The following is a 20,064-nucleotide window of genomic DNA, read 5'->3' as shown; positions in this document are numbered from 1 at the left end:
TAAATGTTGACGGGGCCAAAAGTTTACTTGACCTTATTCAAGACTTTATAGATTGCATCCACCGTTGTCGTTTTTATGTAGTTGAGTAAGACGGCATAGCTTCTCAGGTGTATTGGATTTTGGAATAAACGATCTATCTATACATGAAAATAATAAAACCTCAAGAAATAAGACATTAATGCCTTATCAATGGAGAGATCTTTGAAAACTATGACTTTTTTTTATCTCTTCTCCTCCCGCGATAAGGACGCAACTATTATTTCCGGATAAGCATAAGGAACAATAAGCTAGGAACAACAACAAGATCAACAACAATTTTTCTAAGCACTATTTCCTTACGGTCACTAGCTTCTCACTACTGATTCAAGCTGTTAAGTCTGGCAGCTCTTTAGTTAGAATCGCCAAGGGATCTACTGTCAATATATCTTATGATTTGAGTTTGTTTGACGAAGAAATATATTTTAGAAAAACAAAGATAAATTTAACGGAGAAAAACAACATTGTTTGAAGATTATGTAATGGAATATGGTTCAATAGATATATACATGTCTCATTAAGAAATCCAGATCCATGATAGTAACAAAACAAGTAGACTATAAGTGCAAAGGTGAGTAAATATCAATAATGCATGTCCATGTCACCTTATTTCACAAATATTTTGGCATAAACTTATACTATCTGTACCCTTGTTTGCTATGTGGCCACTAAATGAGTGATAAGAAACTAACCAATTCAAAAACCAAACCAAAATATGCAATTCACATGTAATAATACAACTCCTAACTCAAACGAGCTGTTATAACTCTAAAAGATAAGTGAAATGTCTATAAGTGAGACTTTGGAAAGGAATTGGATGACGGTAATAATCCAATTCCTAAGCCAAACTCTCAAAAATATTTTCAAAACCATTTTATTTATATAATGTATAGGACGGTAAGAAACTAATAAATTCAAAACCAAACCAAATATGCAATGAAAGTGTTTCTAAATTTTCCAACCCAAATTCTCTACACTAAAAACAAAATCTTTTTTCATTTTATGGTTTCAATGATCCAATGTCATAAACAAGATAGTAAAAAAAACAAGAACAAAGGAAGTTTCATGCTTTAGAATTTTCCACGGGAAAAAAAACAATATCACTAAGTGAGCTTATACTTGTCACATCAACAACGATAACCAGTTAAAAATGAGAAAGCCTATTAAATGAAATATATGCAAAAAAAATTCCAATTTTCAATTTATCATCAAAAAATGATTTTACGATACAACCGCAATTTTTATATAAAAAACATAGAAATCTTTATGTTGTTTCGCCTTTTAACATTAACATTAAAATTTAAACATAATTTAAAGGAATAAATAGAGATTAAACATGGTTAAAGTGAAAAAAGCTTCATGTGGTTTTACCTTTTAACATCATAAATAAGATTTTTTAAAAAATAACAATTTCTTTTTAATGTCTCATTCCGGATTACTGTTTATATCTAGAAGTCTCTTTATTTATATATGGAATATCTATTTCGAGGCGTGTAAGTAGACATTTACTCATGAATGCTCAATTCTGGATTTCATCTTCAAATTTCAGAGCTAGTTTTTGTTTTTTTTCCTAATTTTTTTAAAGAGATATTCCTATTTGTGTATGGAATGTCCATTTTTTGAAATGTTTAATGTCGTTATTTTTCAATGAATATCTGATTTTTATACACTGATATCGTATATAGTTCATACTTAGTATATTTTTTAAACTTTTTTTAGATGTAAGTAAAAAATAAATTTTTTTCTCGAAATTTCGGAATTATTATTTGGATTTCGAATTTGTTCTTGAAATTTCAAAATTTTTATTTTCGGAATCCAAAATTTTTGTCCGGAATGTTGTTCTAGAATCCAAAGTATTGGTCTGAAATTCCAAAATATCAATTTCAATCTTTTTTTTGTCAAAAAAAAAGTTTTTTTTTTTTTTAATTTGGAATATAACCATTTCAGACCTAAATGGTTATTTTTGTTATAAACAATTGTTATTTAGTTATTTTCTTATTATTTAATTTCCCTTTATTTTATAAGGTCCAAATGAAATTTCGTTGAGCATCGTCTCGGTATCAACAACTAACTGCAAATTATGCAGAAGCTGGTAACATTTTTCTTCCAATCCCAAATCTCCTTGCTCCTGATCCGTGATCACAACATAACAGTGGAAGATCGATAACCATGAACTAACGCAGGCACATAAGTAATCAGTTCTCGAGTTCCCTCAAGGTATGATTCTTTTAAGTTGTCCTGATTTCTCATTGATTTTAGATGTAGATATCTAGATTTATACTTATGTATAGTTGTAATTGTATAATCTATTTTTCACAATGATGAATTCTTTTTCAATTTCATTTTATTAAACTGCAATTCGCCGTTGACGGTGTTTTGCTTCGATATCTAATTATCTATCACACACATCCCTGCGGTTTCCTCACATATTCATGCTATATGGTTTGTTTACTTGCTTTCTTAGTTGGTATTAGTATAAATGCACTGACTTTGGTGTCTGTTCTACTCGCAACTCAAACCTGGTCGTTCATTTTGACTTTTGATGTCAAATAGAAGTTATTTGGATCCAAAATTGAACAGGAACATCAAATTATACTTACCCGATTAGGCGATTAAACTAGAATTTGTAATCATACAGCTTTATGAACAGGAATATCGAATTATAGAGACCACTGATGGATGATACAACAGCCCTGAGTTACTGGTTGAATTGGAGGTTCTTCCTTTGTGGATCATGGGTCGCCATTGTTATTATAACAGCTGGGATTTTAATAATCAAATATGAAGTGTTTAACACAAAGAGACGTCACCAACAAGATGATGAAACTGAACCTATTGGGATTCTGTATGAGGACGAAACTTGGAAAACCTCTTTGAGAGTAATTCATCCTGCTTGGCTTCTTGCTTATAGATTAATTGCTTTTGGTGTACTATTGGCTTTGATCATTTCTAATCTGGTAATTGGTGGAGCTAGAGTACTTTTCTTTTACACTCAGTAAGTTTATTACTTCAAAATCTTATTATCCCTTTCATTGTTTATTCAAATTAAGTTTATTACACATGTCAGATTTCATGGATATCTTGTTTTCTTTTGGTGATTTGTAGGTGGACTTTTGTTTTGGTCACTTTCTATTTTGGGGTATGTAATGTTTCTAATTATATTAATCATTTTATTAAAAACTATATTGCTATAATATGCACCTTTTCGTGTGTAGCTTGCATCTTCACTTTCCATTTACGGGTGTTGCCAATATTGGAATGAAGCTGTTGATGATAATATGAATGATGTGGGTTTAGAGGATTCTTTAATACAAGTGAGTGTGGAACCTCAACATATGTCCATGAAAGTGAGTAACCATGGAGATATTATTAGTACACGCAAGACAGCTGGCATATGGGCTTATTCATGCCAAATTGTCTTCCAGGCATGTTTTCAAAATAAAAATATTATTTTTCTGTTTATTTATTTTTAAAATTCATTTCTCACTCTCTCTCTTTAATCTTTATAAGCACAGATATGTGGAGGTGCTGTGGGGCTCACTGATGGTGTCTTTTGGTTTATAATTTATCCGTTTCTTGCTCCTGTAACTTACAAATTGAATTTTGTAAGTTTTTTAAAAGCTTATGGATTGATTTCTATATATTTTTATACTCCATTATTTTTTGAGTGTTTTTCTTATACTTGTTTGTTACAGTTAAATGTTAGCTTGCATTCGATTAACGTTGTTCTCCTCCTCATTGATGTGATGCTAAATCGCCTTGTAAGTTGCTAATTATACTTTTAATCAGTTTTGACATTTCCTACAAGAAATAGCAATGTACTTTTGTTTATATCTGTATTATAGCAACCTACTTTCATTTCTTTCTACTACAATATATATTTTTTTCTTATTAAGGCATTATACTTTTAAAAATTTACCTGATTTTAGCATTGTACTTTGAATGATTTTTTTTCTTATTTGTTGAAAACTTTAATTAATTATAGCAGTGAAAAAAATTGCTTTGTATTTGGATGAGATTGCTATAATTGTTGGATTTTATAAAGTTTACTGCTATAAGTATAATAAATAAACTAGTGAAAGTAATTTGATTGCATATTCTGTGTTACAGTCTTATCATGAGATTATTATTATTATTATTATTATTATTATTATTATTATTATTATTATTATCTTTTTTTTTATCAGCGGTTTCCATTCTTCCGTTTAGCATATTTTGGTTTGTGGACTTCTGCATTTGTCATCTTTCAGTGGATTCTCCATGCCTGTGTATCAATTCGGTAAGCTAAAAAACTTTCTTTTATGTTTTTTTTTTTTTTTTTTTTTTTTTTTTTTTATTTAATATATTGAAAGGGGACATGATTTATATATGGGTGTATTTTTTTTATTAACTTAATATAGAAAAAAGTCTTAATAACTTATTGATCCAAGTAGTTAAAATTAACCTTGTTTATTGTTATTACAGGTGGCCATATCCCTTCCTTGACTTATCATCTTCATATGCTCCCATCTGGTATATAATATTCTGCAAATAAGTTGATTTGAGTTATGTTTAATAGTTAAAATAAAATTTTAGTTAAAAATAAAACGGGGAAAATTTTTTGTCGAAATCGAGCTAGAGTCAATACAGTTTTTGAAACGGTTTTATTCAAAAAATTAGATTATTATTATTAGAATAAAATACTTTTTTTTGTAATTATATCCTACCTCCAAATGCAAAATCTACTTCGGATAGCTTTAAGCGAGTTTTCAGCATTTATAATTTAAATCATTTTATACCATACAAAAGATTACAACTGAACATTTATATACAAATAAAAACTAGAGTTACAAACTTCCAACTACCAGCTTTGAGGTATACAAAATGTTTTTAGATGATGTCACTCATGGGATCAATGATTCACCGCAGGTATTTTGGATTGGGGTTAATCCACATCCCTGTATTTGGCATCTTTTCACTCATAGTTAAATGGAAGCAGTTACTTTTGTCAAGGTTTTCATAAAATCTTGGAGCATCATGTAAAAGAAAAGAGGTGTTAATTGTAACATACTTATAGTAACATCATTGATTTGAGTTATACTTAGCTAACATGTTAGTAGAATGGGTCAGAAGGATTATTGTGTTAATATGCATGGCAGTTTTTAAATTATTTTTATTAAACGGTTATATTATTATTTGACATGTTAATTATTATCTATAAAGTTCAAATGGAAACGAGATCAACATAATGAACCACGAAAAAGCAAAGAACATGATACATATGAGGGTGTTTAGGTTTGAAAAATAAGATAATCAGATATTAGGTGTTTAAAGTTATAGATGGTTATATAAATTTTCATTTAATTCAATAATCAGTACTTTATAAGTAACTATTTACATGATTCTCTAATTTAACTATTTTGATCCTAAAGAATAAAATGGGTTAATTGTGTAAAATCTTATATTTTGGGATTTTTTGTTTTATTATCATTTTTTTTAATTTTAGAAAAACCTTACATTTTTTTTCGTGATTTGATTAATTTAACAGGTTTATTGGTAATTATATGTTTTTACAGAATATTTTTTCCGGAAAAATCATTTTTTTTTCTCGAAGAAACTCTTATATTAGACAAAATTTCCCTTTTGTACCAATTTTTTTGTTTTGATTTATGGTACCCCTGTTTTTCATTATTGTTCATTTTTATGATAATCTTGATGGTTTTCAACATTAAAATCCGAATAAAACATCTGATCTTTTTAAACAAAGAGAAAGATTGTTGAGTCTAATTCTTAATACAAAAAATTTGCAAATGCTCATAGGTAGTAGCTAGCAGGTGACAAACAACTTGAGATCTTAGATTATTTATAATATTTGTTGACTCTTATGACTATTGATGGGGAAAATAAATCTTATAGGAATTTAATTAGATTATTATGCATCAAATCACCTTTGAGATTAAAAATATTTTTTTGTAGGGAAAACATAAAAGCTAAAATTAGATTCCAAATATATACCGAAGTTTAGAAATTTTTTTTGTTGTTTGATTCTAAAAACAATTTAAGATGTCAATCCAACCTAAACTAATATTCTTCATATGTTTGAGCATCTCCAAATTGACCATTATGTATTTTTCAAATAAGAATTAGACACAATAAACTTTCTATTTGTTTTCTAAAAAAGTTAATATTTCTTTCTTTAATGTTGAAAATTCACCAAGAACATCAACAAAAACAACAAAGGCAGTTGTGAACCAAAACGAAAGTGACGGTACAAATGAAAAAGTTTGTCAAATGTGAGAGTTACCTAAAAAATCTGAGTTCTTTTTTTTTTTGAAAAAAATAATGTAAAATTGGAAGATTGTCGATAAACTTGGTAAAAATAGCCAAATCAGAAAATAAAAACGAAAAAATGTAAGGGTTTTTTGAAATAAAAAATAGATTTAAAACATTAAATAGAAAAAAAAAATATGAAAACATAATGTTTTTATACGATTAACCCCACCAAAAAACAATATTAATAGTTACTTTCCAAAAACTCAATAATAAATAATGATTTCTTCAACACACATTTTACCATAATCATTGGTAGTTTTATTATGGTGTCCATAGTGGCACTAACAATATCTGGATTTTTCGGACACAGTGTAAAAAATTTCGAAATTTTTTTCTACTATTGTGACATTACTAAAATTTTCCTTGACACACCACTAGGGATGTTCACTATTCGGATAAAACCAAATTATCCAATTGGACAATTTGGATAGGGCTGACAATTCTCGACACGACACGCAACACGACCCACGACACGACACGAAATAAATGGGTTTGGATTGAGTTTTTCAACCCGCCAACCCGCCAACCTGTTTATTAAACGGGTCATATATGAGTTTCTCAAAAAATAAACAGGTTGACCTGCCAACACGTTTATATTCTTAATAAAAAAATTATTTTATTTTTAAATGTATTTATGTATCAAGTATGAATATTTAATAAGTATTATATTATATATACGATTGATTCATAGATCATTTGACTGTTTTGACATTTTGACTCGTGGTGAATGGTCTAAGGTCGTAAGTTGTAACCTATAAGGCTAAGTCTGTAACATGTTTTATGAACGTTTATAATTTTCATTTGGATGTTTAAGACTTAAATGTCTAAAATTCGGACCCACAAACCCAAATCTGACCCACAAACCAGCCAACCTGTGAACCCGTATAAATAAATGGGTTGGCGGGTCATATATGGGTTTATGTTTCAAATCCGCCAACACGTGACCCGCCAACCCGTGACCTGTATATTTAAATGGGTCGTGTTTTGGTTGGCATATTTTGACCCGCCAACCCGCGACACGCCAACCCGAACACGACTCGATTGCCAGGCCTAAATTTGGATTGTACTATTTGGTTCGGATATTCGGATTTTTGGATTGGTTTTCAACAAAACCGAATTATTATTTTGGATTTCGGATTGGTTTTGGTTTATAAAATAAGAACCGAATAGTCCAAAAAAACCAAATAAACATTTATCATTTATCTATTTATAATATATATCTATAATTATTTATTAATTTTGTAATTTATTTTTTCAAATAGGTTCAATACGTTTCACCCGATAAAAAAAACGTTAATATGCATTTTCTCTCGAAAGTTTTGTATCTATAAAATATTTAACTATAATATATCTTCTTATTAGTTATTTATAAATTTCAAATCACAACTAAATTATTTGTTTTTACTTCTTGTGTAAAGTTGGGTAATATTATAATTATATGTCGTTTTAAAATGTTTCAGTTTTTGAAAACCGAATTATAAAAACCGATCCAACCAAATTGTAATTGGATCGGATCAGATCGGATTTAAATTTAGTTTGGACAATTCGAATAATGTTTTAAAAACCGAAATCAATTTGGATTTACTTGATTGGATCGGATCAAACTGATCTATCCAAACGAACACCCATACACACCACCCTTACCATGAAATTGTACATCCGTCTCTGACCACACTGAAATTCTGTAAGGGGGGAGTGAAATTTGAAACTTGATACAATTATCTTTTAAGGTATCCAAAAATTAGTTAGTATGTGATTTTATACAAAGAAGCTTTAATATTTTCATTAATTCCAAAATTTTAAAGAATGTGATGTATTTGGCAATGTTTTAAAACCCGGTTTGAATTGGCCGGTCGAACCGGTTGAACCGAAAACCGGAAGAGAGAGCGGTTCAACTATCACCGGTTTTATATTGATTTCTGAACTGGACTAAACCGGCCGGTTTTTAGAAAAAACCGGTTGAACCGGTCAAAATAAACCAGTTGAACCGAATAAAAACACATGAAAAAATCATTTACATAATAAACTTTGGTGATTTTTTTTTCAAATTTATTTATTTTTCTCTAAATAAAAACATATAGTAAATGTTATAAATTCATTTGATGTGTTTATATTAATCAAAAACTATATTTCGTTTTGGTATTATACTTTATTTTCTTTTTGAAGTATATGAATTGATGTAAAACACTAAAACTTATGGTTATATGTTATTTTAATGTATTTGGATTCATTTACAACTTATTTTTATGTGTATTTTTAATGTTTGAACATGTAAACATCAAATTCATAATTTCTATATGTATGTATGTGTAGGAAAATAGAAAAAACATGAAAAATATAGAAACCGGTTCGACCGTCGAACCGAGAACCGGTCACCATATCGGTTCAACTAAAAAACCGGTTTAGAGAGTATTTGATAGCTTTCAGGAACTTCAGTTTTTAGTTTTTCTAGATAAAGTTTGATCGTCGTGTAGGGGAATGAACTTAAAGTTTTTAGTTTAAAACAAAATACTCCTAGCTCAAATACATTTAAAGAAAGGTCCATGTCTATTATAACAATATTATTTATGCTTAAAGAATAAAGATATTGTTTTTTTTATCTATTAAGATGTCAATTTAAATAATTTTACACATTTTAAAATTTTATATCTATTTTTACCAAACACTTCTACATAAATAATCTATAACTTTCAGTTCAAAATAAAATCTAAACTTTCAACTATTTTAACCAAATATATTCATACATGTCAATCCTCACTCCATAATTCGGCCCATTAGGCTATCCTTCTATTGGTGTTGTTTCTCCACACCTCTTACTTTTTGTTTTTCACCTCATCGTCATGTCTTTCATCTAGGAAATGATTCTCTCTCACTCTTTATATGTTAAAGACTCGTGTATTGTATAAATAAGAAAGCAAACAAAAAAAGAGGTCAGGTGTAAGATTCAATGATTTCTCATTATGGTTGGGAAAAAGTAAGGAAAACAAAGGAGAGTGTTCACCCAAGACACCGTAGTGCCATATCATCACATTGCGTCCTACATGCGGTGTCTTCACACCCCAACCTTAATGCATGGGTGCACGTTGTTAAATATTTAGTACACCCACCCATATCACCGACCAAATATGGACCGACCAAACCAGCTAACCATACCAGGATTGAGTCAAAACCGGCTCATAAACATGTTTTAAGAGTTTTTGAAAAGTCCACTTCCCGTTTGATTCCCATTTTTAAAGTCCTTTAAAAGTCGGCTCTTATTTTGGCACAATGCCCAAATTGGTCTTTCTTTTAAGCAATCATAATTGAGAATAAATTCAGTTTGATTACCCAACTGGTCTTTATTATAAAACAATTGTATTTGATATGACATCATTTTAACAATTGTATTATTTTTATTTGAAAGGGAAAATGACTTTGGAGGGTAACTAACTATTGAGTTTGTTCTCATTTGATCACTTTCCTTTTTTTGAACCCAATATATCATCGAACTTGTTGTTTGTGTTCACCATAACACAAACAACAAGTTTGATCATATATTGGGTAAAAAAGGAAAGTGACCAAATAAGAACAAACTCAACAGTTGGTTACCCTCCTGAGTCATTTTCCCTTTACTCATTTACAGAAAATCCCACGTCATCTCCTGCTCATATTAATGACTTTATGAGATTCGCCTTTGCTTCTCTTCAAAACATAACCCAAGAAAGAACATTATTCATACATGTACAACTTTGTAATGCACTTGAATATTTGTTAGGGGAATTTTGATTGAGTAGGTGCATTTCATGACTACATTTACATTTTCAATCAAACGATTTATCATATCATGAATTATGGACAAGTCTACAAATGAGTAGAATCATAAGCGCTGTGATTTTTGAGTTTACTTGGCTTTAAGATTGAATTCATGGGATAAGATACAACATCAATATGTACAAGATCATGCATCTTTTGCAGACACATCACCATAATATATTTTGAGGGAAACGTTGTGCTGATAAGTATATCTCTCATACACAGTCATATCATTTTGCAGAGAGTTGTTGACAGCTAACCACAATAAGAATAGCATAGACCATGTTTTGACGAAGCTACCCCTCTGAAACGCTCATCATGTACGTTATAGCTTAAGAATGTTATAGTCTTTAATACTTTTGCAACTTTAATTTCATTTAACTTTTTGAGAAAAATGACTCGGGTGGGTAAGCAACCGTTGAGTTTGTTCTCATTTGGTCCCTTTCCTTTTTTTGTACCCAATATATCATCGAACTTGTTGTTTGTGTTCACCACAACCCTTTGACCGACTATAACAGGTGATAGCCGGTCAAAAGGGTTATGGTGAACACAAATAACAAGTTCAATGATATATTGGGTACAAAAAAAGGGACCAAATGAAAACAAACTCAACAATTAGTTACTCTCCAGAGTCATTTTCCCTATTTGAAACTGTAAGTTTATATCAATTCATGGTAAGGGGTTGAATGATTGTAAGCCATAGTCGAACTGATCTAGATCATAGTAGTTTCTATTTTTGTTATTTTATATATTCGGTTTCGATCCAATCCATTTTCGACAGTGGTGGATCCTTATGGGGGCTAGGAGGGGCCATCCCCACCCCCCCCACCCCCCCCCCCCCGCGCTTTTTACTATATTTAGTATTAGTTTTGTAATAATCGTGGTTTTCTCATAAAGTAAATGTGTATTCTGCAAACTCACAGTAAAACAAAACAAACTTTAAATATAATTACGCCTAAAACAAGGAAAAGATGTGCATAAATCTTGGAAGATAACAACTATTATGATAAGTTATACATTGATGAAGTTATACATTGATGATATATTTAAATAGTAAAATATTATTCATGCAATTATTATATTTATATTTATATTTATCAATTATTAGGAGTAATAAATACTATGTAAAATATTATTCATCGATTACTTTATTTATATGTTTATTTGTAATATCATATTTGTTTTTCTTATTATTTATATAATAAAAGTTTTATATATGATTAATATAGTTTATTTTCAACTTATTTCCTTAAGATTTTTTTTTCATGAACATGTTGATAAGGCAATAAGAATCTTTATTAACTCTTCGATTTGTGATCTAGTACTTTTTTTTTTCAAAATAATTTGTTGTTTAACAAAAAAAATCATTAACTGTTAATTAATCCTGTTATAAACTCTAATTAACATGAAAAAACCATCCCATTGACTATTAAGTTAAAAAAATTAGTATATGTTATAAGACTGAAACCAAAATAAACTTATTTCTATGGTTTTGTTTTGAAGTATTAGTTTCGGCCCCTTTAATTTTAATGTTTGTGTTCCGTGCCCCTTAGATTCAAATAGCCAGAGTGGCATTATGGATCTCTTCGTTAGAATTCTGAAGGTCACATGTTTTTAACGTGAATCCATGATTGCGTGTGGACAATATAAAAAACGTGTATTCACTCAAAAAGAATATATGATGTTTTTTTACATGATAAATGGTTAAGTTATATACATAATTTACGATTAGAGTTCTAAATATCTTTTAATAGGATAAAATTATTAGTGATGTTCGTACTTTTTACAACTATCCCAACTATTTTGAAGATTTGAAGAAATAATAAAATGTAAAATAGAATAATATCATCAAATCGCAAGACAAGCAGTCCATTGTTGAACAAGAGGCTGCGGAGCCTTGAATTTTAAAATATTTAATAGCAGCAGCCCATCTTGATTTTGTTGGTGGTTTGCATAAAATTTAATAAAAAACTATAAAACTAAAAAACAGCCGGCCCGTATTGACTCTAGAGTGACTTTCCCTTTTTTTTTTTCCTCGTATTATTAATTTATTGTGTTCTCAAGTAGCAAGTGTCCAACATGTTTTTACGTAAAATGTTCATCCTTGATCTCTGTCAATGACATTCATGAAAATATTTTACATTTCCTTTTCATCCGATACATAAGAATAAAACTTTTATGTACAATTCTGTCGTTTCCAAAAAAAAACTTTTATGTAACTTAAACGAACTAGTTTACACAAAATGTCAACATCACGGTACCAAAAAAGCGAATAAAGAATGAATTTTATGAACTTGTATTTTATATTTCTATATAAAAACTAAATATGGTTTTTAGTTTCTTATTATACCATCTCTTGTAATTATCCATCCTTTCACTTTTGATCATAAAATATTCACCTTCAATTTCACTCGCCGCTTGATGGGTGATATCATGTTTACTAACTGTTACAATGGATAAAAGCAATAATTATCTTTTATAAAATTGTTCACGATATAAATGTTAAAAATGTTAAGAGTATTTACCTCTCTTACTCCTTCCTTGAAAATACTATTGCTGCTGCATCAGACCATCCGTTATACCCACCACATACCACATATGTGGTGGGTGGCACATCAGCACCACATTCCATTACCACTAACATGGGATACTTACCACTAAACACACCACTCAACCTCATTTTTTTTATTTAAATTTAATTCAAAAATACATTAAAATCATTTTTTTAATACTAGTTTTTCCATTAAATTAAAATACCAAATTACATTAAATAAAAACTACATTAATTGAAATTAAAAAAAGATAAAAATAACAATCAAAATAAAAATTACATTAGTTAAATTAAAAAAAATAAAAAAAAAACATTAAAAAAAACTAAAAATTTCAACCATAAATAAAATAAACTACCCCCTACGTCTACGTCGGGCTCGAACCGACTCTTTCATTTCTTGGAAAAGTTTCAAATCTTCGCCCTCAAGGTTGTCCGCTTTCATTTTCAAGATTTTCATATCAGTTTTTGTTTGGAGTGTCTCTTGTGTCTCTTGAAATGATGTTTGTGTTTCGATTATTTTTTGTTCCATCCGAGTCATCACCTTGGCCTTCGTTTCTTGAAGTTGCACATATCGATCAAATTTATCGCTAAACATATCCATAACACTATAATTCGAAGATGTTGACGCCGCTTTTTTTGCTTTATTTCTTCCAACGGGCCGACGAAGAGGTTGGTCGTTTTCAAGATCTATCGGATCGCCGTTGATGTCGGTGTGTGTTCGGCCGTCCGATTGTTGAGAAGTTCCATCGGGGTTTCTCTAACACTTTGAACCGGAAGATTGGGAAGTTCCTTCCGTTTGCTCTTTCCATTTTGGGGCGTCTTTCAATTTTAGCCACGGTTTCATATATGGAAAAGCTTTGCGTGTTGGCGTTGTTTTTTCAAATTGGTCCATGGCCGCCTTGAAAACATCAAAATCGTTCGAGCCGCTTTTGCGTATTTTTAGGAGGTTGTTGTAGATTCCTCCAAACTTGGTGCATTTTAGTCGAATATCTCGCCATTTCGACGTAATTTGATCGGCATTTCGAGTTTCACTTTCCATTAACTCGTCAAAAATGGTTCGGACTTTTTCCCAAAAACTTCCGTAAGGCTGGCTATCTCCTACAATTGGATCTTCAGTAGCCGCCACGCATGCCTCCGCTAACTTTTCTTCTTCTTCTTTTGTCCATGGGACCCTTTCTTAGGTGGTAGTGGGTCGGGCCAGTTTTTTTCCTTTTTTCTTTTTTGGTTGAGGTGGTGGTGAAGGTTGCGTTTCCAGAACAAAATCCGGTGAAAGTGGTGGTTGTGAGCTTGGTGGTTGTGAAATTGGTGGTTGTTGTTGTTGTGACGATTGTTGTTGGAGTTGTTGGAATTGTTGAAATTGTTGGTATTGTTGTTGCATTTGTTGTTGTTGGAAAGCCGGAAAAGGTTGATTTTGTTGTTGGAAAAGTGGTGTTTGTTGGATAGGGGAACCACTTTGAAGTAGATTGATAAAACCGCCTTGAGGTGACTCCATAGTCAGGAATTGGCGAGGTGTCGTATCTAACGCAAAAGCGTTATCGGGTTTACGATTTTTGTAGTTTGGAGGGGTGTTTTGGTTGGGATCCATGGTTTTTGGTTGTGAAGATGTAGTATGTAAATTATGTATAGAGATAGAAAAGAATGGTGTAAAAAATAAGGAGTAAAAGTGTTGTATTTATATAGGTAAATAAATTGTTTATAAATTAATTTTTTTTAACAAAATAGTCGTTCAACGGCTAGTATAACGTTCACAAAGCCCCGACTCAATCCGATTGGCTATGCGCTTCCGTTGTCCCGAACACGAATGAAAACGACCACGAGCCACCACGAAACAACGGGGTAGTGTGCATGCCCGTTGTTCGTGGCCAGCTCAACCACGAACATGCTCGTTGCATGTATACCGTTTGGCCTCAGGCAACGGGAAAAAAAATCAATACACAGCGTTACCGAGCACTTGACAAGCCATCCCCTTCTTTATATAAGATTGAAAAATAAAAGTATTATTGGATTGCTGATAGAAGGAATGAAGAGGGTATGAACCGAAGTTGGGTGAGACAACCCCGTAACAACCTCGAGATGGATGAACTTCATCGACTAACACAAATATGTTATGTAATTTCAATTGGTGATTAAGATGATGGGTGGCGTTTCAATTTAGCCAAAGATGGAAGATTTCATGTTGATGTTTTAAGGCACGCAATTGATAAGAGTCTGTCCACGTCCACTATGTGTAAGATGATCTGGTTCAAAATTATTTCATTAAGGATAGGCGGCTCAACCAATTTTGGGGCTATAAGCAAACAAGATGATCTGGTTGGAGAGCATATCTAGGAAGAATACCCACTGGTAGTGCTCTTAGTTAAAGAAGGGTAAATATCCCTTCCATCTTATGCCCACTATAATGCAGATCACTTGTTGATTTCTTGCAACTTTGTTTCTAATGTTTTGAGGATTATTCTAAATTGGTGAGGTATAAATAGCAATAGTTTTTCTCGAGTTCAACAGACTTTGCTGCGAATTGGTGTCATTGTGCTAAGAAAAGAAAAATCTTAATATCCATTGTTTATGGAACAATATGGTGCATCTGGAAATCAAGGAATGACAAAGTTTTTAACAGGATTATGGCCTCCCCTGCAAAAACGATGGAATGTATTATTTTGATGGTCTTTAGTTGGAATAGATACATGGGTAGTAAGGTTGCACGGTGTGGTGGTATTTTTACCATCGATATGTTGACTTGCCTACCTTTATTGGCGGTAAACACCACACCGTGAGCCTTTTTTTGCCGACGACATTATACCGATAGTAACTATCCACCGACGGTAAAGTGTGAGGCAAATGATGCATCTCTCTCTCTCTCTCTCTCTGCATCTCTCTCTCTCTCTCTCTCATATTTGGCAATAAACACCATACCCTAACCTAGTCTTTTTTTAAAATGGTAAAAAAAATGCAAAAACATCACTATCAATGAGTTGAATGTGTGGTGTCATCGACACCACATCATTCAGCCTAATAATAATTGTAATTGGGATGTTGGAACTTTTGTCCATTTAATATGGTGTAATTCTTATATTTTCTTTTGGGATAATGCCATAAAAACCATTGAATTTTCAAGAAATGTTCGGTTATATCCTAAGTTCATTTTTATGTCCACAATAACTGTATATTTGGGCAAAAATTGTCATAATCGCCTTCTTTTCAACTTTACCCTCCCATGACATTAGGGGATGTTTGGTTCTAATATTAGAGTGTGTTTGGTTTGCTCAAAAAATTAATTAACTAGAAAAGAAGAGGCCATGACTAGAACCCGGGTCTCTTCTACAAAAGTCAAAGACCTAACCAACTCGACTAAGCAACTAATTAAGTTATATTCCTCAAAAACGTTTATATATACTCTAACGTGCACCAACCACCTTCACCATTGTCTTCATCACAGCACACCACCGGAGAAACCCTAGCCGCACACCATGACTTGTGTCTATCTATAACCATAGCGGAGGCTCCAAGCGATGGTTTGCAGAAGTTTCAGGTCGCCGGAGGGCTCCATGACGATCGCCGGAAGTTGCAGGTGGTCGTAACTTGTAGGTCTCCATAAGTTGCAGGTCGCCGGAGGTTGCATACAATGCCCAACTTGGTAGATAACATGCTGCATTTTTTCTTGATCGTCAGAATGGCGTCGTCTTCTCGAGTAAATGGTGGTGGCGGCGGGATTCACACCCTATGAAATTGCAACGGCGATAATGTGGAGGCTAAGGTTTCTCCGATGGTGTGTGGTGATGAAGACGATGGTGAAGGTGGCCGGCACACGTTAGGGTATATATAAACGTTTTCGAGGAATAAAACATAGTTAGCTCCTTTGTCGAGTTGGTTAGGGTCTTCGACTTTTGTGGAAGAGACCCGGGTTCGAGTCATGACCTCTTCTTTTCTGGTTAATCAATTTTTTGAGCAAACCAAACCTACTCTAATCCTAGATCCAAAATCCCCTAATGTCATGGAAGGGTAAAATCAGAAAAGAGGGCAATTATGACAATTTTTGCCCGAATGTGCCATAATTTTGGACATAAAAATGAACTTAGGATATAACCAAACATTTCTTGAAAATTTGAGGGTTTTTATTGATGGGTTTTAGACATAAGAACTTTACCTATGTGCACATACAACCCTATAGCTTGGATCTAGGTTTCACTAATTGAACATGCAATAATTCCAAGACTTTCATGGCTAGATCTAAGAACAAAACATATAAAAGAGATCTAGAATAATACCTTGAGTTACTTGCTTGAAACCTTCTTCTTCTTGGAGCTAAGAGTCACAAATGTCACTCCTCTAATGGCTTACAAACACCAAATAGCAAGAAGGTGACTTGAGAGAGATGAGGAAGATGGAAATCGGCTCTAGGGTTTCTCCAAACACAATGGTTGGCCGATTTCTTCAACCCTATGGGTCTATTTATACTGTGAGCTCTTAGGGTTTCACCCTTAAACCCTAATTTGATAACTTAGCCTCAAAACAATCCAAATCCCTTCCTAAGATAAGCCTTGGACGATTTCTAGGTAGTTCATATCCCTAAAATCGTCCAACCCTATATCCATAAGGATTATCGGCTCAAAATACAACTTTCATACATTTGACAGTTTATACCCCTTTATTCAATCAATCTCTTTAAGTCACCAAATTAATTCCTAATTAATTTATGACTTATATTAATCAAATAATATTATTATTTTTCTAACATATTATTCTTATAATACATTAATAATAATATCTCTTCTCTCTAAATCACCCTATCAAGTTGCTATGGTGAAGGCAACCCAAAAGGACCTTGCACAATCGGGTCAAGTACTTACCAAATATAGTTACAACCTTAGACACTAATCCAACAGTCTCCCACTTGGATAAGTCTAATAACTATAAACACAAACACAATCCGATTAGCAATCGTAGCTCTCAAAGACGCTGTCAACTCTGATCTTATCAGTAGCCTGTCCTTTAGATAAGGGATCGTACAGCCCTCTGTTTTGATATCGTGCAGACGATTTCATGAAACATAGTCATTCTCATCGTCCAACAATTATTTTCTCGATCTCAGATTTATTTGACATAGAACTTAATTGAACACATCAATTTAATCCTGACCGGGCCCGACACATAAGTCAAATCAAATCATCAAGCGACCGTGATATCACTTTTACCCTCTTAGTATAAAAGTAACAGATAAACTTCTACTTATATGCATTTACTTATCGACTAACCAACTATACACAATAATGCGTTTTATGACATCAATTTACTGATGCGGTTTCGCATTATCAATGTACAACCAATTAGTAAATAATAAACCATATATCTAGGTTTTAAGACCATATGATATTATCATCTTGCGATCACTCTAAAGTGATTCCAGCAAGCGCGGGTTTATTCCAATGCTCAAAACTTGTTCATAAGCACTCATGAACGTTGTAGCAAACCTTTGCTATGTCTAATACCATTTAGACAATCTACACATCAATTCACGACAATCTTCATTCATATCTACTTCCAACATATGAACGATTGTGGACTGTTTGAATAATTCGATAAACTCAATTATTCTGGAAGTCAAAACATGCAAAGTGAAACAATAGCTAAACAATTAACATAAGAGAGTAACATTACTTATAAATAATACTCTTTTATTTAATCATCAAATGTCAATTACATTTATCTATTACACGTTTCTAAAACTATCTAATCTAAACTAATATCATCCTTCAGCCCAATACTCCTAGCATGCTGCAAGTGCTTAACCCTGCTCAGTCCCTTCGTAAGCGGATTTGCTGGGTTATCTTCTGATGATATCCTCTTGACCACGAGGTGTCCTTCTTCTACTCGATGTCTAATAAAGTGATATTTTCTGTCGATATGCCGAGATCTACCATGATCCCTCGGTTCCTTGGTCAAGGCAACCGCTCCTTCATTATCACAGAAAATCTCCATGGGCTCCTTTATGGCAGGCACAACTCCAAGATCGCCTATGAAGTTCTTCAACCATATTGCCTCCTTTGACGCTTCGCTCGCTGCAATGTACTCTGATTCGCACGTTGAATCAGCTACAGTTTCCTGTTTGGAACTTTTCCAAGTTACCACTCCTCCATTAAGGGTAAAGACCCATCCCGACTGCGAACGGTAGTTGTCCCTATTGGTCTAGAAACTAGCGTCACTGTACCCTCGCACCTTTAAGTCATCACTCCCTCTGAGGACTAGAAACCATTCCTTGGTCCTCCAAAGGTACTTAAGGATGTTCTTGACCGCAATCCAATGCGCTCTACCAGGATTCCCTTGATATCTACTGACCATGCTTAAAGCAAAGGCCACATCAGGTCGAGTACAAGTCATAGCATACATGATCGAGCCAACTGCGGAAGCGTAAGGTACTCGACTCATCTCAGCTATCTCAGCTTCGGTACTCGGACTTTGAGTCTTACTCAACTTGGTATTACTTTGTATCGGTAGTTCTCCCTTCTTCGAGTTTTCCATACTAAAACGTTTTAGTACCTTATCTAAGTAAGTATTCTAACTAAGTCCTATTAGTCTCTTACTTATTTCTCTCACTATCCTTATTCCCAAAATATAGGAAGCCTCTCCGAGGTCCTTCATAGCGAAACACTTCCCGAGCCAAGACTTAACCTCCTGCAGAGTCGGGATGTCGTTCCCTATGAGCAGTATGTCATTGACATACAAAATGAGAAAGTTGACTATGCTCCCACTGGCTTTGAGATATACACATGATTCATCTTCGCTTCGTACAAATCCAAACTCTTTGACTTTCTCATTAAAGCAAAGATTCCATCTGCGAGATGCTTGCTTAAGTCCATAAATGGAATTTTCAAGCTTGCACACTCTATTTGGATGCTTCGGATCGACAAAACCCTCTGGCTGAGCCATGTAAACATAATCAGCCAACTTCCCATTAAGGAAAGCGGTTTTGACATTCATTTTCCATATTTCATAATCATGAAATGCAGCAATGGCTAGCATCACTCTTATAGACTTTATTTTAGCAACTGGTGAAAAGGTCTCATCATAATCAACTCCGGGAGTTTAAGTAAAGCCCTTCGCAACCATTTGTGCCTTATATGTGTGCACATTCCCATCCATGTCGGTCTTCTTCTTGAAGATCCATTTGCACCCAAACGTCTTACGACCGGGCACATTGTCAACCAAATTCCAAACTTGGTTGTCATACATGGATTGAATCTCGCTGTCCATTGCCTCTTTCCATTTTTCAGACTCCGGGCCTGCCATGGCTTCCTTATAGCAATTAGGTTCATCTAGATTTATTAGTGTACCATCACTAATATATGTGTCCCCTTCAGTAGTAATATGAAAACCATAAA

General features: G+C 32.8%; 1 protein-coding gene across 2 annotated transcripts; it reads left to right on the top strand.

Moving 5' to 3' along the window:
• The first annotated feature begins 2,070 nt into the window (after window positions 1–2,070).
• LOC145100990 (uncharacterized) lies at window positions 2,071–5,210 on the top strand. Of its 2 annotated transcripts, none has more exons than XM_079038147.1 (9): window positions 2,071–2,253; window positions 2,675–3,031; window positions 3,142–3,175; window positions 3,252–3,461; window positions 3,552–3,641; window positions 3,732–3,797; window positions 4,224–4,315; window positions 4,501–4,548; window positions 4,945–5,210. In XM_079038147.1, exons 2-9 carry the CDS (start codon window positions 2,712–2,714, stop codon window positions 5,036–5,038), a joined length of 954 nt encoding a protein of 317 aa, XP_078894273.1. In that variant the 5' UTR covers window positions 2,071–2,253; window positions 2,675–2,711; the 3' UTR covers window positions 5,039–5,210. The 2 variants fall into 2 exon arrangements, with proteins under 2 accessions (XP_078894273.1, XP_078894271.1); XM_079038145.1 differs by having other exon boundaries at window positions 2,072–2,253; window positions 2,687–3,031.
• The last annotated feature ends 14,854 nt before the right edge of the window (window positions 5,211–20,064 follow it).

The sequence above is a fragment of the Lactuca serriola genome, chromosome 4 (assembly GCF_051521515.1).
Source record: "Lactuca serriola cultivar US96UC23 chromosome 4, Lser_US96UC23_V15, whole genome shotgun sequence".
Lineage (NCBI taxonomy): Eukaryota > Viridiplantae > Streptophyta > Magnoliopsida > Asterales > Asteraceae > Lactuca > Lactuca serriola.
Note: the sequence above shows the minus strand (reverse complement) of the source record. Positions and strands in the feature narration are given on the sequence as shown.

Excerpts from the sequence above, each read along its gene's own strand:
- LOC145100990 (XM_079038147.1), top strand. The coding sequence starts at position 2,712 with ATGGATGATACAACAGCCCTGAGTTACTGGTTGAATTGGAGGTTCTTC. Across the intron at positions 3,176-3,251 it reads TGGTCACTTTCTATTTTGGG|CTTGCATCTTCACTTTCCAT; the intron begins GTATGTAATGTT and ends TTTCGTGTGTAG. Across the intron at positions 4,549-4,944 it reads TCTTCATATGCTCCCATCTG|GTATTTTGGATTGGGGTTAA; the intron begins GTATATAATATT and ends GATTCACCGCAG.